The 27,071-nt window shown below is 47.2% G+C and overlaps 2 protein-coding genes across 6 annotated transcripts; one reads left to right on the forward strand and one right to left on the reverse strand.

Annotated features, from left to right (window-relative positions):
• Nucleotides 1–744: 744 nt before the first annotated feature.
• On the forward strand, nucleotides 745–13,269 carry plpp1a (phospholipid phosphatase 1a). 4 transcript variants are annotated; one of them, XM_077019770.1, is made up of 7 exons: nucleotides 4,025–6,262; nucleotides 6,494–6,682; nucleotides 6,892–7,043; nucleotides 8,651–8,934; nucleotides 11,209–11,266; nucleotides 12,164–12,340; nucleotides 12,725–13,269. In XM_077019770.1, exons 2-7 carry the CDS (start codon nucleotides 6,643–6,645, stop codon nucleotides 12,830–12,832), a joined length of 819 nt encoding a protein of 272 aa, XP_076875885.1. In that variant the 5' UTR covers nucleotides 4,025–6,262; nucleotides 6,494–6,642; the 3' UTR covers nucleotides 12,833–13,269. The 4 variants fall into 4 exon arrangements, with proteins under 4 accessions (XP_076875883.1, XP_076875882.1, XP_076875885.1 ...); XM_077019768.1 differs by lacking the exons at nucleotides 4,025–6,262; nucleotides 6,494–6,682 and adding an exon at nucleotides 745–1,222; XM_077019767.1 differs by lacking the exons at nucleotides 4,025–6,262; nucleotides 6,494–6,682; nucleotides 6,892–7,043 and adding exons at nucleotides 746–1,222; nucleotides 3,851–4,005.
• On the reverse strand, nucleotides 11,368–27,024 carry mtrex (Mtr4 exosome RNA helicase). Of its 2 annotated transcripts, none has more exons than XM_077019765.1 (27): nucleotides 26,881–27,024; nucleotides 25,669–25,812; nucleotides 25,489–25,555; nucleotides 25,299–25,361; nucleotides 24,947–25,059; nucleotides 24,513–24,687; nucleotides 24,169–24,259; nucleotides 23,917–24,041; nucleotides 23,487–23,585; nucleotides 22,861–22,978; nucleotides 22,601–22,732; nucleotides 22,331–22,410; nucleotides 21,704–21,814; nucleotides 21,213–21,314; nucleotides 20,055–20,180; nucleotides 19,590–19,740; nucleotides 18,960–19,132; nucleotides 18,774–18,842; nucleotides 18,553–18,681; nucleotides 18,160–18,270; nucleotides 17,863–18,051; nucleotides 16,485–16,648; nucleotides 16,109–16,214; nucleotides 15,085–15,141; nucleotides 14,513–14,675; nucleotides 13,621–13,725; nucleotides 11,368–13,450 (listed from the first exon to the last, which is right to left on the reverse strand). In XM_077019765.1, exons 1-27 carry the CDS (start codon nucleotides 26,976–26,978, stop codon nucleotides 13,398–13,400), a joined length of 3,114 nt encoding a protein of 1,037 aa, XP_076875880.1. In that variant the 5' UTR covers nucleotides 26,979–27,024; the 3' UTR covers nucleotides 11,368–13,397. The 2 variants fall into 2 exon arrangements, with proteins under 2 accessions (XP_076875880.1, XP_076875879.1); XM_077019764.1 differs by having other exon boundaries at nucleotides 18,774–18,857.
• Nucleotides 27,025–27,071: the final 47 nt, after the last annotated feature.

Consider the following 27,071-nt stretch of genomic DNA (forward strand, 5'->3'; position numbering starts at 1 on the left):
CAACTGTTTGGGGTCCCAGGCCGGGGGGGGGAGGGGGGGGTGTCACACTACACACTACAGCAGTGGCGATGTGTAAAGTTTGCAATGTGAGTATGAAACCTGAATTCCCAAAGGGGGTCGCTTGAATTTGTACTCAGTACTCCCCAACAGACTCAATCCCCACTACCTCTTCTAATCATGTTTGATCAACTGCTTATCCAATCTCTCCACTAGATGGAGACATTATCTTATTTATTCATGTATTTATTTGTTTATTGAGTTTAACATTCCGGATTATACCAACCGCTGCACTGGTTTAAATTTCTGAAAAATCCAGTGATATAATCAATAAACCAAACCATTAGATAATAAACTAAAATATTTTTTGGTACGTTTTCGAGTGTTTGTCATTGTCATATAACTGAATAGCATGGATCAAGGTAACCCACGAGGACTCTTAATTTGGGGGTACAATGCGGCACAAGTAACTGATTAACTGAAGAAGCTACACTGAACTACACTGTTTTGGGTTTGAGACATTTGCCATAGATGCATATCTGGAATGAAGCGGCTGTAGACGGAGCTATTTTAAATATACATCTTTAGTATTATAGAAAATGTAATGAAATTCTATTTATTTTTAAACAAACGTGACACTATGACACTAATTGTTTAAATAAATAAGTGTAGGAACCGTCTTTGTTTTCCTCTAGTGGGTGGGAGGAGCAACTACGGAGAGGGTGAATATTTTCACATGACGTAGGGAAACACGCGATAGGCTCAACTCTCCTTTCACTGCTCCCATCATGACAGCCCTCGGCGCATGGGTCTCCAGTTCGCAGTGCATAGCTCAGTCCTGCCGTGACCAACTTATACCGTGCAAGCTAACGTGACGGACCGATGCGATAAACTTGGCTTTTGTCGTTTTTGTTTGTAGCTGTGAAATGGTTAACGTCTGAAACAACGAAGCGACTCTAATGTCCTCTCCGGGTGATAGTCAATCGCCATTACTTAGTCAATGTTAGTCAGGCTGTCCTCGCTCGTCTTCCTTGGTTCATATGGTCAAAATTTGTTGATTTATTTTTAACTGGCTGCACACGCTCAAGGACACACAGAGTAGCCTAGACTGCCTCTCACTCGCCTTAATTTGATTAGGTCTTGTGGACATACGGAAGATCATTGAAGATGTTCGAAACACGAGGGATTCCTTTTATATTGCTTGACATCGCCTGTCTTATACTTGGTATGTATGTGTTACTTTGTGATATTCTCAATTACGCATGCGGTTGTCTACGCTAGAATTACTAGTCACACGACAAAATAGGGCGTATCCATACTGTTCAAACGCCAATCAATAACCAATCAGCGATGACGGATGACCCTCACCTTTTTTACCTAATAATGCGCTACCGGTTTACGCTAATGGCCCGGATAGTAAACGCCCTAAATGAATGAATTCAACAAGACTAAAACTGACACTACTTGTGCTTTTGGCGACATTTTTTTAAACGAAACAAAATCATTTTTACTTTAGCCAACTGTGTTTTGACGAGTTGCAGTAATCGGTCATGACTGATTTGGCATTGCATGTCATCAAAACATGAACGTATTGCAATCATTTGGAGAATAACCGGTATCACAGATGGAAAAAAAACTGGTCTGGACAGAATTTATGTGCACTTTATCGTGGCGCACACCCGCCCATTGACAGAGCCGGACGGCATCTCCTGTTACACCCTCGTACAGCAAAAACATCAGGTTATCAACATTTCCCATTGCATCCGCCTTTTATAAGGCAGACGAGGAGGACGTCACGACACGCGGTCACAAACGCGCGCGCACGTGTCAATTCAAAGCTGCATTCTCGTATTCAACCATGTACTTTGTACCGAAAGCGAACGGTTTGTGGACAGCATGTAATCTGTTGTGGGCACCTGTCATCTGCAAGTGTGTACAGTGGCTGTTGCGCCAGCAGAAACAGTGCGAGCACGTGCAATACAGCAGCTGAGAACTGGGTTGTTTGTTCATGGAAAACACCTCACTAGTAGAATCAGCCCATTTTATTTAATGTCTATCTATTTGCAAACCCAAACAGATTGGGCTTGTTAAAATTCGAGACGAAGAGCCCTGTGATTTGAGCAAGGCGATCCCGGACCTTCTGGGCATGAAGAGATGACCCTTTAACCTGTCAACCGTGTGGGCTACAACGTGCGTTATTAAAGTTTTAGACTAGAGACTATGGTATTATGTAGCGTTCATCTATTTAATAGATGGTATACCGTTCATGCGTCGTTAGTGCAGGCCTAATGTGACCTCATCCGTGTTTGCCCAGTTAAAGCTCATGTTACTGGTAGGAACGGAGATCACAGGGGTGTTGCGGTGGGGGTTTGTGACCGTTTTACACTCGGGTGGTGTGTGTGTGTAAGATAAGTGTAAGACAATATTTCTGTTCGAGGTGGATTGTTCTTTTGATTCATCAATGAAAACAGCTTAATTGTAGAAATATTTTGTCACTTGTATAGTCAATCTGTAGCTCTAAATATACTTTGGTTGTGTTTATTTTTGGGAGTCTTGGTCAGGCGCACATATTGCAAAACAACTCACAAAATACTGTTCCGTGTCTGGGTAATTTGGAAGCTAGCACATCTAAAGGAAAAGGCCCTTTATGTATCTGTAAAGGCTGTATGCTGTAGATAGTGCAGTGTAATCTCTCTGCTGGTGTGATCACTGGTTTATGCATCAGAGGACGATTCATGCATTTAATAAAAGTCTTCATTATATATATTGTATATTGTACATGTATACTGTATATTGTAGACTTGTATAATAAAGCTGAAATATGTTGGACCAAAGCAGGAATACCATTTGTGTTTTAAATATTTAAGAGCAAAGCAATCACAGCCCACCTGCTGATCAGAACAGCTGGGAGGTTGACCTAAAAAAAGCTCTGTGTGTGTGTGTGTGTGTGTGTATTATTAGTAGAGAGAAGAGGGGGAGCTGTTTATAATGGTTCTTACAGTGTTCAGTATGTGATAATAGTTACTGTATGCATTAGCTCCTGTGTAGTTCAGTGATAATGTGCTAGTGTATATGACTTGGCTCAGCTAACGTGCAGTTTTTCGGGCAAATGAAAAGTTTGATCAGAAGTTTCCGAATTAGAGCATAGTTGAGGAAGCTTGTAGTTGTGCTGAGCTGTTTCAAGTGTGCGTGGTATGGTCTCTGTCATACCTTTGTTTCATGTGCTGGAGTGTGTGTGTGTGTGTGTTTTTCCAATCTGACTGAGGCCAGGAAGCTGTGAAGCAATGAAGGGTCTAATGTTTACACGTGGGTTGGTGCGTTGGATGTAAATTCGTCAGGTCCCGTGTCTCTGACGTTGAAGGAGTTTGAAGTGCAGACAGATACGAGGTTGATAACAGGAGAAGGCACCTGCTGGACGACCTTGTTCAGGTCATATTTTTATTGAACTGGCAAAAAATCATGAAGAGCAGTCTGCTTAAGCAACATTAGAGCTGTGTGTGTGTGTGTGTGTGTGTGTGTGTGTGTGTGTGTGTGTGTGTGTGTGTGAAGAGTAAACAAGATACGAGCAGCTGTCTAAAATAATTAGACGATGATGGTACCCTGTAAGGTTTCAATTACGAAAGTTCGTCACGCCTTTTCCGAGCTAAGTAGCCCTTCTTTCCAACACTTGTCACCGCAAACAAGCGTTTTCTCCCTCTTATAGGTGGCGATGCTTAAGGTATTTGAGATGCACTCCAGAAAATGCACAAGCACTCCTCTAATTCAAGCACTCATCCAACACAAGCACTCATCTCTTGGTCCGAGGTCTTGTCCTGAAATGTTAACCCATTGTTAACCCTTCTTCCATTCACAGCTGGACTACCACTGGCGGCTTTTAACCTGGGTAAAATCACGCCTTATCAGAGAGGCTTTTTCTGTAACGATGAAAGCATCAGCTACCCCTTTCATTCCAGCACGATCACCTCTGCGGTGCTGTATACAGTGGGCTTGACACTGCCCATCTGTAGCGTAAGTAAGAACACCATTAAAGCCACACATGCCCAGGGTGTCCCCTCATTGGGACCAGTGCAGACGCAGTTTCCTGGGTTTGACCGGTGGCAGTTCTCACTTCAGCAGTTGCTCTGAGCTGACAGAGCAGAGCTGGCTGAGCAACTGTGAGCCACAGAGTGTGATCAAACCCAGCTGTGCTGCATGCCTTCCTCCGCATGACATTTTAGGCCAACCAATGAGAGAGAGGGACAAACAGAAAGAGAGAGAGATTTAATGAGTAAAGAGTATGAACACACAGCAGCAGTCTTTCTGCCTCTGCCTGACAGAAGCTCTCATTCTGAGTAGATCCCCTGGGCATGTCACTCACTTTGCAAACTTTGAATTACAAAAGATGGATGCAAATCAAGAGGGTGTCCACTTGATTTAGCTCTGTGGGTTAGAGGGCTCATATTTCAGATCCTTTGGAAGAGCTCTTAGTGTCTCCTCACCTCTGTGTTGGCAAACCTTTAGGTGCAACCAGCATATGGGGCAATTTGTGGTTTTCATCATCTTCCAAGATTTTAGACGATGCATGTGATAGCTTTCATAGTTCTCATGACTCCCTCAGCATGGAACTTCTCAGAACTGGTAACATGGAGCATCTGAAAGACGCAGACTGTTTACTGAATAAGTAAGCATTATTAACAAATATTGATACCCAACACTTATTACCCAGTAATTTAGTTTTAAACACAGCTTGAATACATTTGTGATTCAGGCTGGCGAGCTAATATTGTCTGGAGCACAGATGAAATACTGCATCTGGAATAAAGGGCCCCAGTACCTTGTGTGACACGTCTGTCTGTGCACTCTGATGTGCTTCAGCTTCCAGTAGCTGCTGCTGGAAGAGATGAAGACCGATCTGCTCAGTGTGGATGAGAGCAGGCGATTGTGTGTGTCAGTTGGGCTAGTATGTATGACTCCGGTGTGCATGTGTGGTTTCATACGTGTTGAAGCGCATATGAAATGCTTCACTTCTGAGTCGTGCTTCTAAACTGTGAAAAGCCCTCCTGAGTTTTCTTCATTCTGATGAAAACCTCAAATTACCCACAATGCACCACGGGGTTTGTCCTCAGAACAGTTAGGATATAATTTGATGGCATCCCATATCTTTGGACACACCCCAACTCTCAAATTTCATTCCCAACAATTAAGATAGAGTTGGAAGTGGATTGAGCTGCTTACTCATTCACAACTCGCCATGAACACTGGAGCGTTTGTACGGCATTTTACACCATGTGATTTTGGACATAGCCCTTGAGACAGCAGACTGCAGCGTAGGTCGTGACAATGCAGCCTTCACTGGAAACAGAACTGGAAATGGAGGAGGATGTGGCAATGCAAGCTGTGGGCTCCTTTTCTCAGCTTTCTGCAGGGCAGTGCTGTGGTCCACTCTGCCCAGCTCACACGCCTTGCACCACACGCGACTGGGGCTCACCACACATTGTGTCACTCTGATGCACTTTCAGTAAATATTTTAAGGACAATAGATGGCTCTCAGGATAGAACATGAAAGATCAATTTGTGATGTAACGATGTGGATGTTTTTGTGATTATTTACGCTAAGAAACGACACACGAAGAGGGCGAGACACCGTGGTACACTGAGGACGGCCAGGCCGTACTCTGAGAACTCTCTTGGGGGCTGTTGACAGTGGTTTCTTTAAAACACACCAACATCCACAGCTCTGTTTGTGCCTCCCGGGTAGAGCTGGATCTATCCACCATCATTCATGGCAATTTAATGTTACACATTAGTGTGTGTGTGTATGTGGGGGGGGCTTGTTTTGTTGGTGAAACTAACCTCCATCATGCTCATGTAATCTTTGTTTTGGCACAGCAGCAGTGTTTGAGGGCTTTTTCCACAGGTTGGTGTTGGTGACATAATCTCTCATTGTCTCCTGGGTTCTGTGGTTTATGGGACACATAAACCAGAGCGTGGGAGAGGACAGTTAGTCTGGAATACGTGGCGTATCAGTGATGAACATCTGCCTTTCTGACCAGTCAGTCATACTCGACCCTTAGCCCACATCACCACTGTGAGATGTTCTTCTCTTCTCAAGCTGCACGGTCTCATCACAGGCTTCTAGATCATTTGAGCTGCATTCATTGAACACAGTTTCCAGCGATGACCCCAGATCCTGTCAAGAGTCAAAACAATGCAGTCTGATCCATTTACTCAAGGATCTGAAACCGGCATCCTAAAATTGCAGAAAATGACAAGCAAGAGCTCTCAGGTAGAGCAGCACAGAGTCCACGAGTCATCATGAGCAAAATATGAGAATAATAAACCATTTCCTTCTGTGAATAGGTACATTGCAGTTGTCTAAATTTACACATAATATAATATTGTTTGAGACATAAAAACATCCAATGCTATATGGAAACTGTAGACTCCAGAGGTTTATTGACTCTGTATATAGGCTGTACATAGTCTTTGTAATGTTACTTGTGATTTTATTCCAAAGAACTAGGGGACCAGTGCAATCAGGACTGCTTAATTAATGCAGGCAGTACTTTTAGCTGAAGGATGATGCAGTGGTGGACCGGAGGCCAAGGTCAGAGGTTAGACAGGATCACAATATGCTTCAACGTTCAGGACCAGCGGTGATGTCAGATGGCGTGTGTCTCAGCCCCCAGTATAGAACACCAGCTTGGTAATCTTTTGTTCTTTGTATGTCTTTGTAAACTGGGGTTAATCAACACGGCTTTCTTCCTGCTACACAAAAGTATTTTGGTGGTGGTGGTGGTGGTATGGGTGGTGTTGGGTGGGACTGTTGCGGTAATTGAATAGACTCCGCTTCTAACCCACTTCTGCCATTTTTCTCTCTTGTTGCTTTGTGTTTGTTTTGTGTGTGTTTGCTAGCTGGACTCCCATTCGCAATACTCACACTTCAGCACCAAGCATTCAAACGAGGATTTTTCTGTAATGACGATTCGATCAAGTACCCTCTTAAGGAAGACACCATTTCCTATCAGTTATTAGGTGGAGTAATGATACCCGTCACGCTGCTTACTGTAAGTGCTGTTTGTTCTGTAATGCAGTCTCTCCGCCTCCGTCTCTCCTTTGCCCTCTACCAGGGGGCATCCTGCCCTGGTCCTGAAGGGACACAGCACTTCACACTTTAGTGCCCCCCCCCCCCCCCCCCCCCCCTCAGAGATACGTGGGAGATGGATGAGAATAGTAAGCATAAGCATCAGTCCCCTCCAAGGCACAGCTTTCTCACAAAGGGTTTGAGAGACAGCTGTGTAAACTGTGTGAGCAGTTTGAGCAGGTGGGAACCCTGAACGTTGTGCAGTGCTTGGTCTCGCCAGACCTGGAGGAGGCCGCTCCACCTCTCTATGGGTTTCTATGGGCTTGCTTTGCGTGGATAAACCGCTTCAGCAACTAATTTCTCAGCCCTCGTCTTCTTCACCTTGCACGCACACACAAAAATTTAGGTTTGAAATTTTGGAATGACTTTCTTCTCATAGGCACACTGTGACACATTTTCAGATCAGATTGAGTATCTGTGGTTATTCAAATTTTGACTTCTTATGAAAGACAGTCAGCCAAGCTCTGTACACAGTGGAAATAGTGTCTCAAGCAAACTGCACGTCTGCCTCTTAGACGCAGACATTGACAGCACCAAGCAAAATCACCTCTTCATATCTAGACACATTCCAACTCCTTTCTTTATTGTGTCTTTAATTGCTATTCAGTGCCATTTTTTTATTTCATAATTCTGCTGTTCTTAATTCAGTGTGCACATTGTATCAAATAGGGAAGCCTATAGTGCATTATAATGTGCTACTACAATGCCCTTATATCACATAAGTGTTTCTTTTCCTGTTTGAACATAACTGGGGCAGGTGATCAGGGGCTATAGAATGACAGTTGTGAACAAAAAATTATTTGGGGGACAATTTGAGTTCTAGACTTGTAAACTCGTGCTTTTCCAATTTCACGATATATCAATTTGTGTGAGTTTAGAGAGGGCTGTGTTTAGATTTCTAGGTGCTGCACTTTTAGGGTCAACATTTAACCATAATACTAAAATACTCCCTCAGCGATAGCACTAGTTCTGGGCTTGAAACAGAGATGGACTTCACCTTTCTTTGGTAAAAAAAAAAAAACACTTCTTAAAAAAAAAAAGACAGCAAATCTCTCCTCACAACAGGTCGGTCTCTCTCTCTCTCTCTCTCTCTCTCTCTCTCACTCTTACACACACACACACACACTGATTCATTGCTGCAAGAAGAGGGAAAGCCCTTCATTTTCTGAGATTACAAAACTGTGTGTACATTATGAATAGTTCCAATCGTCTGATAAGTCAGAATACACAGAGTCGTTCAGAGTTCAGAGACAATGGAGACTCTTCTCAGCCAAACCGCAGAAGCAGGACAGGGACAGAGAGTCCAGCCCAAACTCTGGGGAAAGTCAGGCTACCAGCGATGGCTGCATTGTCAAATACTGCTCCTGCTGTCTTGCCTTAGTTATTGAAGAGTGGACATCCTCATTTGAATATATCTACTGTGTATACATATATCAAACTGCACATTCATTTCTGTTTTGATAACAGCGTAATGGATATTCTCATGTGAAATGCTCTCTGAGCTCTGTCTTGTTTCTCTCCCCCTCACAGATGATAAGTGGCGAGTGCCTTTTAGTCTATCTAAACCACCTTAAGTCAAAGTCCAGTTTTAACAACAGCTATGTTGCCTGCGTCTACAAAGCAGTCGGAACTTTCCTGTTTGGTGCTGCTATGAGTCAGTCCCTCACGGACATCGCCAAGTACTCCATTGGACGGCTGCGACCACACTTCCTGGATGTGTGTAAACCCGACTGGAAGCTGATCAACTGCTCAGCCGGGGCATACATCGAGACCTTCAACTGTACGGGGGACAAGACCATGGTGAACGAGGGCAGGTGGGTGGCCTGTGTTGGATGTGGGAGTCTCTGCCGTCTCCTTCATACATGCCGCTTCCTGAAGGGAGACGGCTGCGCCAGCCCGTTTACATGAAGTGGCAAAAATCATGAGGGAAATCCTACTGGGTTTCTCCACAAGAAATCCCATCTGGTGGAGAAACTCCACCTAATGCCGCCCCTCCCAGGTGGGGTTCTCGTGAGCTCCTGTTGCCTCAAAACTGCAACCTCAGCACATGAAGCTCTTTGAAGCAGGAACAGAAACTGGCATAAAACATTTTCCGAGAGGCCCTTTGATGTGGTTCTGTCCAAGAGACTTTCCGACCAAGTCTGTATTCATACCTGGTTGTGCTGTAACTAAGTAGTTAAAACATGGTCTGATGGCACAGATGGTCACCCTGAAGGTTAGAGGCTCCAGTCCTTTAAGTAGTTACAGGCTTCTGAAAGCTCTTAAAGGACATAATGGCCAGAGTTTAGACTTCACTAGACCATTAGCATGATTAGCATGGTCACTGAGATGCCGTCTACTAAAACTGGCAGTGTGATTTGATTAGTTCCCATGGCGACCAGAACCCGGTTGCCGAGTATCCTTGTTGTTCTGTGAGAGGAGTGCACTTTCACTGTAAAGAAGTCCAGTCAGGGAGGTCTTTGCCACAGACCTGCGTTCTGGTTCCAGTTACCCACCATGGTTTGGAAGCCCAGAGCACCTGTGGTGTCTTTGCGGTTCACACACTCTGTGGTTCACACACTCCAGCACTCTAAAATCCTGTGGTGAGCAATTTGACAGAACACCAATGCACACAAAGTTCGGTGCTGAAGGTTTTAGTGTCTGTTTTGGGCAGATCCCAAGGCCAGCGGGTTCTTCCAGAACACCCTTGTTTACAGTTAGGTGTGGTTCCTGTCTCCGACAGGCAGTGCCTTCCTGGGTAGGTTCCACTTGCCCTGTTGCCCTGGAGACGGATCTATTGCCACATCAGGCTGGGGAGGGTGAGGGAGTCAGGCTGTCGAGAATAATCATGGATCATCTCTCGTAAGGTCAGAGTTCACTACTCTTAGTATGTGGGAGTCCAGCAAAGAAGCAGTGGATTTGAAAGTCAATGTGTATATATCCATAACACTGTGTGGCTTATCCTTGATATCTAATAAATCCTATAATCTGTACCTAGTTAACGGTATAACTGAATAAACTTGGCCTTGGCAGACGTGTTCTGCAAAGCTGCCAGCCATTAACAAATGAAACGTGAATGGATGTCAACACGCTGATTGCCAGTTAGGAAGTGTGCGACGGCAAAACACAACACTGTAAATCAGTGTTTTCCCAAGTTAGCCAGTAACAAGGGACCGATTCCAGGTTTATTTTTGTAGAACGGAGTTACTGCTTGTGCTGTATCAGCTCCTCTCTGGGGACGGCGTTTGTCCTGTCCTCTGCATTTGTCCTGTCTCTACCAGACACGTTGTGTCCCTTCGTTCCCTGTGCCGTGTAAATCCACTGACACGCAGCAGCATGCTGACTCATCTATGTCCATCCATGCTTTGGTATGACCATGTGCCACACACAAAATGCTTTTAGTGAAATGAAAATGTTTTTTTTTCCCAGTTTCTAATTTAAGATGCCCTGGATCACAATGAATGAAAAAAAAATGTCTAGTTTTCATTTCTCCTGCCCTTCTGGGCAGCTTCTCTTGCTCGACAGAGAGTCTATGGCTAATGTAAACAGGAAGACACAAAAGCCCTCCGGATGAACAGCCCAGCCCTGCTTTTGCTGAGCAGTCTGCAATACACACATACACATATTCAGCAGGGACCTTAACTGACAGACACACCCACCTGCCTTTTCCACACTGAAAATGACCAAAGGCTCACAGTCCTAGCACATGTGCACTAAGGATTACCAAACATATGCCCACAACTCAGTTTGTAAAAGTCCCAAACAACCTGGGGAGGTGGTTCAGTTCTGCAATGAACAGTAAAATACATGTGATGGGGTGAAAGCCAAAGATGCTTGAATGCAATCTGATATTTGACTCATCAGCTAATTATCAAGCCATTGGGGAACTGATAATACTACACTTGGGTGGGAAACCCACACCACACCCCCTGTAGCTCATCTTGAATTACTGCTGAATCCCAACATGGGCCTCAGGAACCTCATTCTGGTCATAGCTGTTGGTCAGAGACTTTAGCTGAAAGGGGGCTGTAGTTATAGTAATGGGGTAGGTAACGACGGACCAGGACCTCAGAGTTCACAGTCATCAGTCTTGTCTCTGCGTTTTCCAGGTTGTCTTTCTACTCTGGACACTCCTCCTTCTCCATGTACTGCATGTTGTTCCTGGCGGTAAGTATCTATTTATAACCGCTCTCCTCACCCAGTTGCCAGGTAACACCTAATATTTTACAACACACAGCCACAGTCCATAGGCAGCAGGCTCACACTGGTCAGGATAGTACTTCAACCAAACTTTATATTTCAGGACATTGCACTAGCATTATTATACAACCAATAATAACCTGAACACACTATCGGTTCTGAATCAATCATTGGTTATATTTGATGATTATGTTCAGTGATATGAGGAGTGATGAATAACTTGGCCATAAATTATATAATCACAAGAGATTTCAGTACAATTATTATAGTCTCTGTAAATCTGTGAGAACAGAAACACAACATGCTTTGATCTAAAGATTACCAGTTGACCACGAGGTAATACTGGTAAATTGTGATCTTGGACTGTTGTCTTATCTAAGGAGGCAGGATGTGTGGCAGGAAACAAGGAAGCACAGATCACAAAAGCTCACTTAAATACCAATCTCTCTGCACCCTCATTACCCCACACACAGCAACCTTCCATGGGAGCAAATGGGAGAAAAAGAAATTTGGGGAAGGTTACTGTGGGACAGTCCGGGGCATCGGGAGCGTGATGAGCTGTGGAACATGTGGTCTTGGGTCACTGCTGCACCTCTCGATTACACAGTACTGCCATTATCTCCAACGTCAAGCACATTTAGGGCAAAGTACAGAGTTACACTCCCTCCAGTCACCTGATGTGAAAGAATCCCCTTGGGTGCAAAACTCTCTACCTCTAAAGTGTTTAAACTTGGTGGTGATGGACCCCAGTTGACAGTGTAGTGTCAAATCACCATGAATAAGTGGTGACCATGTTGCTATAGAGGCCTATGTAACATCACACTGTGCCTCCAGAAGTGACTGAGGTTTTGTCTTTCTTCTCAGCTGTATATCCAAGCACGGATGAAGGCAGATTGGGCTCGGCTCCTGCGTCCTACAATCCAGTTCTTCCTCATTGCTGCCTCGGTCTACACGGGACTGTCTCGCGTGTCTGACTACAAACACCACTGGAGCGACGTTCTCACAGGCCTCCTACAGGGGGCGCTCATGGCCATACTGGTGGTGAGTGTCCAGCTCAGGTCTTTTAGAGAAATTCTGAACCCAAGAACGCTACCATTGTCAATGACGACCCAAAGCTAGCACAGAGAATGATATTACACAGCAGGTTTCCATTACTCAGTAAAGATTAGCATCATTGGACTTTCTTCAGTTAAGGGAGACTTTCATAACAGGTGGTTTCTCAGCTTAGTCCAGGTTTAAAAAATGGAGATGAAAACAGAAAAACCATAGTTCAGTAGTGAACTCAGGATAAAAGTGAAAGAGGATAAAAATGAGATACCAAAAAAACCAGTACAGCCAGATTTCTGAATTGCTTCAGCGGTGCATATGAAGTCCATGTCCTGACCCACACCTCTGCTCCTCCTCCCATCTCTCTACCCTCCTCAGGTGTTCTTCGTATCAGACTTCTTCAAAAAACCTGCGGATCCCCCACTCCCACACGCCACCTTACAGGAGACCCCAACCAACGGGCATCATTTCGACAGTCCTAACTGAAGCTACCAGGAACCTGTGTGCCCTCTCTCAGGGGACCAGTAGGGCCGAGATTCAGCATGCACCCACTAAGAGGGCGGACCACTGCAGTGGAGACCTGTGAATGTAACGCCTGCTTCGTCCTGCTCGGCCGAGCTGCTCCATCCCCCTCTATAGACTCAATTTCCCATCATGCCATGGCTGACTTGCTGTTACCACCACTGCTTCCTGTGTATAACCCTGATGCTCACAGAGACATAATATACCTACACCTCAAAGAAACAGTACCACTCTGTCCACAAAAATACAAACCTTAAACATTGTTGCAAGAATAATCACTATATGGACTTTTCTTTTTAATTAAAATTATGATAAAACTGTATGTACAAAAAAACAAAAAATGTTTTGGAAGACAAAAAAAGAACATTGTCAAGAACACAAATAAAACATGTTTTATGTCACTTCGTCTGTGTCATGGTGAAAGAGGAACGAAACAGGCAAAGAGCTGGAGAACCAAGTCCACATGTGATAGCAGGCAGCAGGGGGCGTGGCCTGCAGCAGGGGGCGTGGCCTGCAGCAGGGGCCTCCTTCACAGGTATAGACTGGCAGCAAACACAATGTCCCTCTTAATCTTTGTTATTCCTGTGCAGGTAGATGGAAGGGAAACAAGAAACAAACCAGACTTACATGGGTTTGTAAACTCCAGACTATAAGTCTAGATAAGACTATACTTTTGAGAAACGTGGTGTCAGCTGTGAGGTTGGTGTTAATCGCCAGCAGAAACGTAGTGAGGGGAGGGGAAGCAGGCCTACCAAGAGCAAACTTATTCTCCAGCTCGGTGTTTCCAATGGCCTTGGCTGCCTGACACATCTGTCTGAGGAGCTCCTCCAAACGCCGCATACATCGAATAATACTGCCTGCAAGAGACGGAGGGAGACAGAGGAGTGTCAAGTGGGAAGAGAGAAAATCTGAGGGTGAGAATCTGGCGACCCGCGTGTCTATGGAGGGAGAAGTGTGGGGTTCGTTTCGGGCCGTCGGCATTCCCGCAGCATCCAGTCATTCTCAGACCGTCTTGTGTCTGGTTCAGCAGGTCACCTGCAAGCTGTTGTGGTGCAGGACCACGATGAAACGCTCACATGACAAGCGTGCGAGAGAGCAACAGGGAGGGTGCCAGGAAAAAACCTCTGCTTGGATGCCTTCAGCTAACTCTCCCTGCACGTTATCACGCTCGTGTCAGGGTCTGCTGAGACATCTCGGCTGCTCTCCGGGTCATCGTGCTCACAAGCAGAGTGCAGACACACTCTCGGGCCCAAAGCCTAATGGGCGGCAGTGCGCGCACACACACTCGGGCCCACAGCCTAACGGGCAAAGCGCAGACACACACGCCCACAGACTGCTGAGGGAGATGACAATGAAACAATATAGCTTTATATGAACCACAGACTCTATAAATCTACTTCTAAAAAAGGGCAAGATTAACATGTGAGCAAAACATTTCCTGTTCATTCTTTCCATCACCTCCAGTATAAAACAAAAATTTCCACAAATTGTTGCTTTGCAACAATGATTTCCGTTACAGATTTTGAACTATTCAGTGGGTTCCATATAAACGTCATCATGGCCATGACAGGAAGCCAAAGGCAGGGGGGGGGGGGGGTCAATATGACACCCTGACACAGGACGTGGTCAATGGGGCAACAGTACCTTCAAAGACGTCAGTCATCTTGCAGATCTGTGAGAAGGAGGCTCCGTTCGCCCAGGTGTACACCACGTCCATCAGGTGGGGGCGGAACTGGTTCAGGTAGGCATCCTCGTCCACGTCTAGCTTGGCCTCGGCAGAGACCTTCCCGATGCGTTTGGCACACTCCTGCAGAGGGACACGTCATGGTCAGACAGCACCATTCACACTCCACGTCTGAACACATGGAGGGCTTAGGCCACAGAACCAGCAGGTCCTCCTAACTAACGTCCGAGACCCGATGTGATGGTTTGGGGGAGGCAGAACACACTCCCCACACACACACAGAAACAGAGAAGTAAACACTGAGCTATTGCCATTATAAACACCGTAACAGGCGAGAGCAGCTCGACCTGCAAGGTTTGACAGGATGTAAAACATGAGGGGAAACCCCAGCTCAGTGGACACAGAGTGTGTGTGTGTGTGTGTGTGTGTGTGTGTGTGTGTGTGTGTGTGTGTGTGTGTGTGTGTGTGTGTGTGTGTGGTGTTAAAATTCAAGATGGGTGGAAGATGTCACCACCCTGCCAAAATAAGTTACCTGCATTTGACGGAGGGGGCCAGCTAATTGCTCCGTCAGTTTAGGCATCTCATTAGCCTGGAAATGGTGAGAGTAAGACAGTTACACAAATGGAAGGAGGCGGAGAGAACGCACACACACACACACACACACACACACACACACACACACACACACCCCGAGCCCCACAACGCCTGACCCACCCCTGCATACTCAAGAGTCCCATCCAGTGCTTTTAACGATCTTAACGAGTCATTGGCATCCGAGTCAGATGAGAAGTGGAGAGCTGCATCGGATTCAAACGACATTTCACCCAGTTGGTCAGTTTCTGCCTAGTAACAGGTGCTGTTTCTGCCTAGTAACAGGTGCTGTTTCGGCACAGCCGTACTGCAGGGTTCTTACACAGGACACTGCTGCCATATCCCGCCACCCAGAACCATTCAGCCAGGGCTTCATGGCGCTGTGCTGAGGAAATCACCCCTGAGGGGACCGAGGTCGACCAACACCCAGCACTTGGTGACGATATCTGAAGCCCTTTAAAATGAACCAAGAGTACCTCAGTTCTGTTTCCACACCACCAATGCTCACATAAAATGCGCTTACACTCAAGACACTGTGGTCATAACATCCACTGCTCACACACGAGAGAGAGAGAGAGAGAGAGAGAGAGAGAGAGAGAGAGAGAGAGAGAGAGAGAGAGAGAGAGAGAGAGAGAGCGAGCGTCAGTCAAGTGGGAGGAGTGAACTGTGAAAGTGGATTTAGGTCAGTGCAGCACGGCTATTTGACTGTACATGGGGCCAGCTGGCACAGCAGTGCACGCATAGACCCCGCCCCCAACCCCACCCCTCCACCAGATGTTACAGGAATGCGTTGGTCTTTTGATCCTCTAGCACAGCTTCTGGTCCATGACCTCAAATCAACTCATCCCTCACAAACAAACTGCTCCAAGTGTTTCCCGCATGCTACCATCAACCAGGCTCTGTGCATTTACATCATTCTCAGATACATGCAAATAAGTAGAATCATTGAATTTGCACGTTATTACATTTTCCTGGAACACAAAGCAGCTCAGCAGAGCGGTGGCCTGCTCCGACGTCAGATCGTTGAAAATTCCATTAAATATCATCTCTGTTAGCAGCAGCTCGTCCCCACTGCAACACACACACACACACACACACACACACAGATTTAAGATTGTTTAAGAAGCACACTGATGTTTTAAAGTACTGAGATCCAGGGCACTTGAAGGCAAGACTTCTGTGGCACGACTCTCTGGACCTCTGATCTCAGTTTAAAAGGCTTGGATGTGAAACAGAGACGCCATTGGCTTCTTCTCCACACTTCTACATATCGGCTCATTACCTCAGACCTTCCTAATGGCCGACTGCCATCCATGCTAAAGACCCTATTGGCAGCTGTACCTGCTGATCTCGCAGGCCACGCGGCCCTTCATCTCGATGACGTCGCTGGCGGTGGCGAAACCGAGACGGCGCAGCACGCGTTTACGACACTTCAGCTCGTCCATCTGCAGCACGGTGCGCGCCCTCCTAAGGTCACGTTTTACCACCTTAATGTCGGTCGCAATCTGGAACACGACACGTGCACACAGACACGCACAGACATTCCTCAAATTAGTTGCAGGTAACAATATTCTTGAGGTCTGCTGGCTGCCCATGAGGTGGTATTGGCATTCTTCTTCGTCGACCATGAGTCAACACATTTTAAGGTAAATTTAGACAAAAACACTCTAAACACTGACCATTATTAGAGAATGCAACGGTTTGTTAAATTTCCTTTTTATGTGCGGTTTAGCAGCGCTGTCTGTAAGCATGACACAGACCAGCATTGGCTGGTTTACATCACACTTACATTTCTCTGTGCTGATTAGGGGTCTTTGGGTTTCTGCCATCGTTGCCATAAACAGCAATTTTACATATCAGATTGGGATATGTAATCATATGTGATTGGGAAGTCCACATGGCCCTCAAACAGACCTATACATTTAGACAAAGCCACTATGATGCACTAAACCCCCAGTCTACAGGGGGCAGTGTGGCATGGAGCAGTATTCTGCAGAACCAGGCCTCTTTCATTGCCCACACACTGCATCAGTGGGCACCCAACACCCTGTGGTCAGGTCAGGACAAAACAAGCATACACTAGTTTAAAGGGAGCACAACGAATACAGCCACATCCAACATGTCCACGAGCTACCAACAACCGCTTATAAAAACCAAAAAGAAGCTCAGTAAAGTAAATGGTAAACCCAAGCAAAATTAAAAACCATTTACAAATGCAAATTTGCTTGTTGACTAAATTGTATAAGATTCATCACAGTTTGGAGAACTTTAGCTGTCCTCAGACATCATTCCCACACACAGCCATGGTCAAGCGGCCAGCAGACCAGTCAAGCTTTGTGCCTGCTGGGACGTCATCCGGGTTGTCAGGATACAGCGGGAGACGGTTTCCTGTTTGATCCGAGTGGCTCTTGTAGAATTCTGGCACAAGAAGCGGTCCAATGACGCTGCTTTCAATAGAAACAACGAAGCCGTGTTCCCCCCACGTTGGAGCGCTGGGGTCATGTGTGGCAAAAAGCCCTCGCACACGAGAAGCAAGCGGCGACCTTTCTGAAAGAATGGCTCATTAAAGCGCCGGACATCTGCCTACCCGTCTGTGTGGGGCCTAATCTGGCTGGAACATACTGACAGGGCCAACAATGAACAGAAACCAGCAAAGAACCTAGAACTGCAGTTCTATGTGTGCATGACCACAATTCTATATTTATCACCGTGCGCTCACCAGTGCTTTCTTCTCACAGAGAGTGTAGACGGTTTCCAGGTTGGGGTCGGTATGCAGGGGGTGGGTGTACATCCTGTGCTCAAAGGCTTCCACCTTCTGGATAACCTTTTTGAGCCCAGGGTCTTTGATTCCCATGTCATCAACCGGGTCCAGCAGAGGCAGACCATCAGGGAAACGCTTCTGGACCTCCTGAGGGGGAGACAGACAGACCCACACATTTAAACTGCAAAACCTTGCCATTCAAACAAATTCTGGTTCACTTAAAGGAAGGTGTGCCTGCATGTTCTCTTTCTCCACCTGTATGGACTTGAGCATGCTCTGTCGGTTGTCATAAGGTCGCAGGTCTTTGGGGATGTAGAGCCTCACGGAGCTGATGGAGGTGAGCAGGTTCAACAGGACAGGGACCACCTAAACAAACACACGAGCAGTCAAAAGTCATTTGACTCCACCACCCGACAAGACTGACGCTTCACGAGTGTTCAGTCTGGTTGGCTACACGTCCAGCTCCACTCCAAGCTGATCAGCTACCCCCTTGTAGCGCACACTCCGCAACTCACTCCATTGTAGCATACCCTCTCCAACCCACTCCCTCACAATGCACCTTCCCCAAACCTCACACTCGGAGTGCACCACCCTCCCAGCTCTCAACACAGCGAGGGTGGTGATGGAGACGAGGGTGGTGTGGCTCACCTGCATCTCCCCTCTCTCTCCGGGCGCAATGGGCTTGGCTGCTTCTGTAGCGGCGTTCTTCACGCTGTCCTTACTGCAGTGCAACAGAACCTCCACCACATACAGAGGGTCCAGGTCACTGCTTCCCGTCTGCAGAGAGCACACACACACACCCCTTTGCAATATACACGTTTCTACCACACCATGCTACGCACCAGTCATGACGTCAGTGGGCTGCTCACCTTCACATTGGATTTCTTGGAGAAGTTCACCACCACCCCCCATCCAAAATCCAGTTTCTCCTTTTTGACCTGGGAAAGCAGAATCTTCAATAAGCAGAAACCAAACACAGTCCCACCACCCCCCCCCCCCCTTCTGAATAAAGTGGGTTGATATTGGTGGTGACCCAGCTGGGGGTCAGAGGTCACCTTCACTAGCCTGCCGGGCTGGAGAAAGGGCAGGCAGTATTTGGGCTTATGGACGTAGTCCTCGATCTCTTTGGCCAGTTTGGCTAGCTGCTGCCGGATCTTATAGTAGGTCACCACACTTTCCTCGTTGGGAATCTCTATGGCATTATACTTGTCCTCAAGATTCTTCATCTCTGAGAGAGAGAGAGAGAGAGAGAGAGAGAGAGAGAGAGAGAGAGAGAGAGAGAGAGAGAGAGAGAGAGAAAATGGTATAAGAGCGCAAAGCGCACATCAGGGATTTACTTCATCAATACAGTTACACTGACAGGATTGAGATGATCTCATACATGCAGTATATCTCAGAAAAAGACTGGGATTGGGAGGGGTGTGGTTCAAACGGCTGTGAGAAATCATGACAATCATCATGACAAATTCCCATTTTAATATCCTGAAAACCTAACTCACCTGATCCATTGACCTATGCAGAGTCTGTTGTACAATAACATTTCTACTTCAAATTGACATCAAGTATCACTAAATGTCTAAGAAGGGTAGTGTTGACCGGAACAATTTCTGAAAACTTATTTTGGAGCAGAGGGGTGGAGTCTGAGGGGGCAAGATGGTTGGGGCAGCGCAAACTGTGGTTCTTACTCTCCAAGACGCCAGGCACGGCCCGGTAATGCTGGAACTGGTAGAAGGACTTCTCCAACATGTACTCAGGGTTGATCTCCTCCACCCGCAACAGGTTGAGGACCATGTTATAGGTCAGGTGGAAGGCACTGTTCAATGGGTCAGCAGAACCCTATTATGAGACACATGGAGAGAGATAGAGAGGAAGAGAGAGGGGGGGGGGGGGGAGAGAGAGAGAGTCAAGTGGGAGGAGTGAACTGTGAAAGTGGATTTAGGTCAGTGTAGCACGGCTATTTGACTGTACATAGAGAAACAGTACAGCTGATTGCACATCTTTGTTAAGTGCCAGATGAATCTGTTTCAAAATCAATAACAGGCTCAGGAGACAGCCTTACTGGAAGGGTCGGACTCGTGATGTGGTCTGAAGTCTGCTGCTCTACAGACGCATCGTGGTCTGATGTTTGCTGCTGTGCTTGGCTGTCTTACCTTAATGAGCTGCTTCCCCACAGCAGGGCTCATCTTCTCATCCACCATGAAGATGACGATGCCCCTCTCGTCCATCCCTCTCCTGCCGGCCCGGCCGGACATCTGGATATATTCTCCCGAGCTGATCTGAGGAATGGGCAGGAACACAGGTACCACAGCTGAACGCATGTCCAACATGCCATAGGTACCACAGCAACTGCCCAGGACATGAACATGCCATAGGTACCACAGCGACTGCCCAGGACCTGTGCACAGACTCCCAATTGAAGCTTGAAATGCTTAGTTCATTACTTTAAAATTTCAGCATATTTTGGAAGAGTCGTTTTCATCCTGTGGGCCAAGCCCTCTAATGGGCTGCAGTGGGACTGATAGAGGACTGTAGGCTCAACATTTTTTGTTTTACAAAGTAAAAATCCATCCAATATAGAGCCCATAGAAGGTCAGAGCCTGACCATCTTGTTTGGTTTCTGCCTCACAAACACTGATATTTCATGAAACCTCCAGGGTTGTGCAACTGTAGTTCAGAGCAGGTCAGTCAGTGTCTGACAGAGCCCAAGCGAGGAGACACGCAGCGAATTAATGCTGAGGTTCTGAGCACGCTCAGTTACTGCTTTGTTCATCAAGGCTCAGAGCTTGCTCAGCTCAGGCAATGAGGGATTCCAGATGTTCCTCCAAAGCATTTTGGATGGCAGCCTCCCATGTGCTCCAAGCCAGATCTCAGATTCCCCCCTCATCACTTGCTCACACAAACAATACGTGGCCAGTTTGACACATCAAGCAAGCAAGCCAAACCTCATGGTTTTTTCCTCTGTGTATCCCTAACCCTAGACAGAAGATAGTGTGCACATGTGTTGGAATCAGCGAGGAATCTCGTCAGTGATGACGTGGAGCAGAGAAGGCAACGCAACTCTATAAATTCACCAAGGAATTAAATAAATTGCTGAACCCCAAGATGACGTTTTCCCTGAATGTTTGATTAAAAGTAGTGAGTCATAACATTCCTCATGTCATACAGTACACACAGTCCACATACCCAAGTACACTCCTGTGCCCGGAGCAAGATTGGGTTGGCTTGGGCCCCAACTACTAAACTGCACTGAATAACAAGTTTAAATGCAGTGCGTGTGTGTGTGTGTGTGTGTGGGGGGGGTCCTGTACCCAGCGGAAGTCCTTGCCGTCAAACTTGCGGGCGCTGGTAAAGAGTACCGTCCGGGCAGGCATGTTGATCCCCATGGCGAAGGTTTCTGTGGCGAACAGTGCCTGCACACACCAAGCACAATGCTCAACGTCAAGTCTGACTGTCGGTGTCCTCGAGAAGAGACAGGTTCTGTAGCCAGTGCAGGCTTCGCCAGGAACATCGCGCTCGCGACGGAGAGGCCCAGCGCCAACACTCTGGACCCACTGGCCTACACCAGATTGCGTTATGCATCTCCTGCACAGAGGACTTTATCAGCTGCGTTCTAGCAGGTGTGGAAGTGAGGGTAAATCTCTTACCCTCTATAAACCAGGGTGGAGCGAGGAGTGGCACTGACTGACGTTACAGGACTTTGCATGAAAGAGTTATGCCTTGATATCAATCCTACACTTGAGCACCACTGGGGTAAAAGACCTGTTCTAAAAGAAGCTAAAAAGACAAGAGAGAGTGAAACCTTCAGAAGGCCCTCGGAGAAGAGGATCTCAGTGGTCTCCTTCAGGATGGGCAGCAGACCCCCATGGTGGATCCCAATGCCTCGTTTCAACAGAGGGAGAACATGCTCCACCTAAAAACACACACACACACACACACACACACACACACACGCTTGAACTGCATGTAGGTTATCTGTGTGCAGATAGTGAAAAACATTGGGAACGCGGCCGACATTTATAGATCCAGCAGACAGTCAAATACCAACAAACTGCACCTTTAATAGCACAAGCCCAGATGCTGAGTACACTATCAGCTACAGAGATAAACACCTACATATGAAGTCATGCCTCTTGGTGATAAAAGTCTGTAAAAGAGAACTTAGCGTGATAGTGTGGGTACACAGTTTCAAAATCTCCATCTACTATATTTACCTAGTGTGTCTGCATGCGGTTAGGATGGGAGTGCGATCTTCCTGTTATGCAGTAGGCAGAGTTTGTGTTTTTGTAAGTGGAATGTAAAATGTTTGCTGTTTTAAACTTGGAGTTCGAGCATGTCCAGTTTATCAGGATGAGCAGACGTCTTGTGAAGTCGGATGTTTTTTTTGTAAAAGTGCATGTGTGCGTGCGTGTGCCCACGTGCCCTTTACCTGTGGGAGTTTTTTGTCTTCATCTGACAGACAGTCAATGGCGTTATTGAAAACCTCCTCAACCAGTTTCTTCTCTTCATCTAAATGGCCAGAGGAAGAGAAAAGATGGAAAGGAAGTGTCTACCAGTCACCATGGTGACGTCAGAGTCCAGATCCTAACAAGCGCAGTCAAACACACTCCCACACCCCGCCAGGCCACGGCCATAGGCCACACCCCCAGGCCTGCCCCACAGCCAAAGGCCACGCCCCCTGGGCCCGACCCACACACACCTGTGTTGAAGTCCAGCTTGGCCACCTGCAGAGCGTACGCCTCACACTCCTTCTTGCTGAAGCTGAAGATGATGACAGGTTGGAAGTTCCTCTCCATGATCATCTTTACGATCTTGAACACGTTGGATGGACCTAGAGACACACAGCACCAGTGAGGAGGGGGCACACTTTACATGGTCGGTATCAGGCATGGATCTCCTGGACTGATCCAGGATCAGCTTGTCAATGTGCTCGCTACTTGTGTGTGGAGCTCCTCCTACCCTTAGTTCCTCCTCTCCTGCCTTTGGGGTCCCATTTGCCCCCGCCAGCACCACCCTGGTCTCCTGCGTCCCGTAACACCTGCATGGCTGTGTTGAAGTTATCCTCCCTAAACTCGCCCTGAAACACACACACACACACACACACACACACACACACACACACACACAGTGACAGATGTAATTTAACTGCCCACAAGGTTTTCTATAAATGCTCATAAAGATCAATATGAAAAAGTTCAGTTTCGTTACTGACATCCTGCACAGTTTATTCCCGAACCAGAGACCCCATGAGACAAGCGCACAGCTCATATTCAGCAGGTTCAAACTAACCCTTCACAACAGATATTCCTGAGGTAACCAATCCTGTAACGTAAGCTGTATTAGCCCCTTAAGTTCGCACACAAACTGGGGACAGAGGGTTTCCTCTTACACAACTGATCACAGGGAACACCATGTACTCAGTGAACGACAATGGATACACAAGAAAATACTGGTACTTCCAATAACACCTCAATACATTTTTAATAAATAACTTCAGATCTATTAACAACACTGCCATTGATCAGCACACACTCTGAGCTGGACTACTGGCTCTGGGGAGCACCAACTTACGACAAGCAACTTACGTTCTCATCCACGACCAAGTGAAGTCCATCGCCCCCTGCTGGAAAAATGTAGTGCTGCAGCGGAGTGGGGCGGTAGTCTGTGTACACCACATGGCAGGGCTGCACCAGGACAAAACAGGAAAACGGAATGAAATTAATTGTCATAGTGTGATGCGTGTACCCATGTGTGTGTGTGCAGGCGTGTACCTGTGTGTGTGTGTGTGTGTGCGTGTGTGCAGGCGTGTACCTGTGTGTGTGTGTGCAGGCGTGTACCTGTGTGTGTGTGTGTGTGCAGGCGTGTACCTGTGTGTGTGTGTGCAGGCGTGTACCTGTGTGTGTGTGTGCAGGCGTGTACCTGTGTGTGTGTGTGCAGGCGTGTACCTGTGTGTGTGTGTGCAGGCGTGTACCTGTGTGTGTGTGTGTGTGTGTGTGTGTGTGTGCAGGCGTGTACCTGTGCGTGCAGGTGGCAGATCCACTCTGCGAACTGGCGGGCGTTGGGAATGGTGGCCGACAGGAAAACATAGTGCACGTTATCAGGAAGCAGGATGATGGTCTCTTCCCACACCACACCTCGCTCTGCACAAGACACACAACAACATTGGGGGCCGGGCGTGAAGGGACGGGCCACGGGGCAGGACCCACACTCACCTCCTGCCCCACCATGGATGATCCCAGTGCTTAGAACAGGTGTGGCAACACTCACCCGAGTCCCTCATGTAGTGAATCTCGTCAAAGACGACCCAGGCGACCTCCCTCATGACCTCTGATCCACGGTAGAGCATACTTCTCAAGATCTGAAACAAACAAACCTTAGGGTGTCAAAAAGGACATATTTCAATGATGCAGAACTAGTTCTAAACATGACATGGGAGAAGCATTCAGGTTTGAAGACTGAACATGTTCGTCTGTAACAGACATTAAAAAACCTTGTGTTCGTATTTTAAACATTTATAAGCCTGTATTAGTAAATCTAATCTTGCCATATGACATCAGCAGTGGGTGATTAAGAGGACTGCAGAACAGGGCGCTTGTGCCATAGGGAGATACCTCAGTGGTCATGACCAGGCAGGACGCCGAGGGGTTGATGGTCACGTCTCCGGTCATCAGCCCAACGTCCTGGAACTCCTCGTACATCTCACGGTACTTTTGGTTACTCAGAGCTTTGATGGGGCTGGTGAAGATCACCCTCTGCTTCCCTCTCAGAGCAAGTGCGATGGCATACCTACACACACACACACACACACACACACACACACAGTCAGACCGAGGCACGTAAGCAGACGGAAGTAGAAGGGGTGGTACGTGCAAGTTAAATAAACAGTATGAAAAATCATTTAGAACTCCAACGCTCAAGACTCCAGCTTGTCTCGTGTTCACAATAACATGGCGGCCAGGACCTGCTGGCTGCAGACGGGACACACCGCCCCGCCGCTCCGAGTACAGCCGGAAGAGTTTGCAATAACTGTGAACGTTGCACTCACTCAGCACAAACTGTTTTCCCAGCTGAGGTGTGAGCAGACACCAGAACTGACTGGTTGTTGTCGATGCACAAAATGGCCTCCCGCTGAAAGGGATCGAGAATGAAGGGATATTCCTGCATGGGAACACAACCAAACAGAACACAACTCAGTTTGTCAGTGGTTACTGTGGTCTACTACAGCACTGGTTCACTAAAGTGTTCCTTTAACATCCCATCCATCAAACAAATGACATTGGCATAAAACAATTGTAATAGACTATTGTAATCAATGTAAACTCGAGCTACAGTGCCAAGCCAATGACGCTGCACCCCGGGGAAGCCCTGTCTAAACCTGGGCACAGGCAGGAAGGCACCTTGGCAGCTTTTCCCACTCGCGGTTTCAGTTGCGTGTACTCCTCGTCCGCAGGCATGGCCACCTGTGGGGAGGGAGGAGCAAAAACACCCGTCAGCAGAGATGCCGGCGACACGCACAGAGATGTTTCACTCAACCTCCGCACATCTCGGGTGGAGGGAGAGAGAGAGGCGGACAGGAACGCGACTCACCTCGTGTGTGCAGCCCTCCACCGTCTCCACCTGCTCCACCCTGACTTTGGGCATCAGGTCTGCAAGACTGCAAGAGAAAATCAAGATGTCTCAGTGATCAAAGCGTAACACAGGTGAACGCAGGAGGTCTCACGGTACAGAAGAGGCAGGGCATTTAAAGGGGAGTCTCAGAGCTCGTACTTGATCTCCTCCGTGGAGACGGTCTCCAGCTTGGCTTTCTTACTGACCACCACCTCCTCCGAGCAGTCATCATACGTCTCACGCTTGGGCCTGCCGACAGGTGGAGAGTCGGCCTTCTCTTTAACACGTGTGCTCCCCAATTTTCTAAACAACAAACAGATCAACCACAATGTTAGTACCAGTTTTTCAAACACACACACAGCATGTGTCCACGCATAACCTCAGCACTCTCTAAAGAACAGGAGATCCTGGCTCCAACAGGTGTACGAGGTAGACCGTAGGCATAAATGTCAATGTGTGTAAGGTCCATGGATGAGGAAGATTCAGCTCCTTTCGGGGAGGTGAGGAAGACTTTAGTGGCTGTCATATACACACACTTTAGCAATAAAGTCCTTCATTTTAAAAATAATGCATGCGGTGGCTGTATGAACACGTGCCCGTGTCCCAACTCCCCACATCTGAGGCAGTTTTACTGGACTTGTCTTCATACATCATTTTCCTGTCTTAAATTAATTCATTATTAGTGCATCAGACTCCCGTGTACAGTACAGCTTTTCTGCCTAGTGTTGACGCAGGTGTCGGGACTGTAAAGAGGGGCGTGCAGCCACGACCTTCTAACTCCAGAGAAGGTGTGACAAAAGTGGACAGGAAAATAAACATTTTTCAATATAGGACATCATTAGTCAAATGTCACTGCGAACTATCCTGAGATAGAAGAGAGAAAACACTTGTGGCGCAACTATCTGGGTTAACTACCTCACAGAAAGCCTTTCAAAGCTTCCCATCAGTGGAAGTCTCGCAGTAATTCAGCGAGGTCGGCCGGTCACATCTATAACCGTCGTGTGTCCTGTTAGGCGCTTCTGGGTTCTCTACAGGGAGGTGGAGCATGGCAGCCTAACGGCTAGTGCAGCACACACGCCACATTTGTACAACTCCGGTTGTACTTTGACGACTGCCGAGAAGTGTTTTATAACCCAAATAATAATATAAGGACGTACATAAGGGGGTGGTTGTGCAGAAGTTGTGCCCATTTAACGCAGACGGTGTATAAACTGTGAGTGTCTGAGACACGTAGTTAGCCGACTAGCCCCCAACATGCGAGGCACGTCGGCTAGCTAGGTTAGCCTGATACTTGATTAAAGTAAAGAGAGGGACGCATAAAGTTATTTATACCGCTAGCCACACCCACAATAAATAACCAAGCCAACATACCCAGTCTGAGTCCCAGTCTTCGAGGCTGTTTTTTTACCAGAACTTGTCTGCTCCTCATCAAACACGCTGAACAAATCATCTCCGAATGCGTCCGCCATGGTTGCCGACAAGACACAAATCCCAGAATGCCCTGCTGGTTCAACTTCCGCTACTGAAATGAAAAGAGTTGTGAAGTCAGGAACAGTAAAAGC

The sequence above is a fragment of the Brachyhypopomus gauderio genome, chromosome 10, assembly GCF_052324685.1.
Source record: "Brachyhypopomus gauderio isolate BG-103 chromosome 10, BGAUD_0.2, whole genome shotgun sequence".
Lineage (NCBI taxonomy): Eukaryota > Metazoa > Chordata > Actinopteri > Gymnotiformes > Hypopomidae > Brachyhypopomus > Brachyhypopomus gauderio.

Bases quoted from the DNA above. Each gene is read 5' to 3' on its own strand.
- plpp1a (XM_077019767.1), top strand. From the start codon at position 1,165: ATGTTCGAAACACGAGGGATTCCTTTTATATTGCTTGACATCGCCTGT. The intron at 1,223-3,850 runs GTATGTATGTGT...TTCCATTCACAG, and splicing joins CATCGCCTGTCTTATACTTG to CTGGACTACCACTGGCGGCT. The intron at 12,341-12,724 runs GTGAGTGTCCAG...TACCCTCCTCAG, and splicing joins CGCTCATGGCCATACTGGTG to GTGTTCTTCGTATCAGACTT.
- mtrex (XM_077019764.1), bottom strand. From the start codon at position 26,978: ATGGCGGACGCATTCGGAGATGATTTGTTCAGCGTGTTTGATGAGGAG. The intron at 19,133-19,589 runs GTAAGAACCACA...TCTCTCTCTCAG, and splicing joins CGTGCCTGGCGTCTTGGAGA to AGATGAAGAATCTTGAGGAC. The intron at 13,451-13,620 runs GTAGGCCTGCTT...CTACCTGCACAG, and splicing joins GGAGAATAAGTTTGCTCTTG to GAATAACAAAGATTAAGAGG.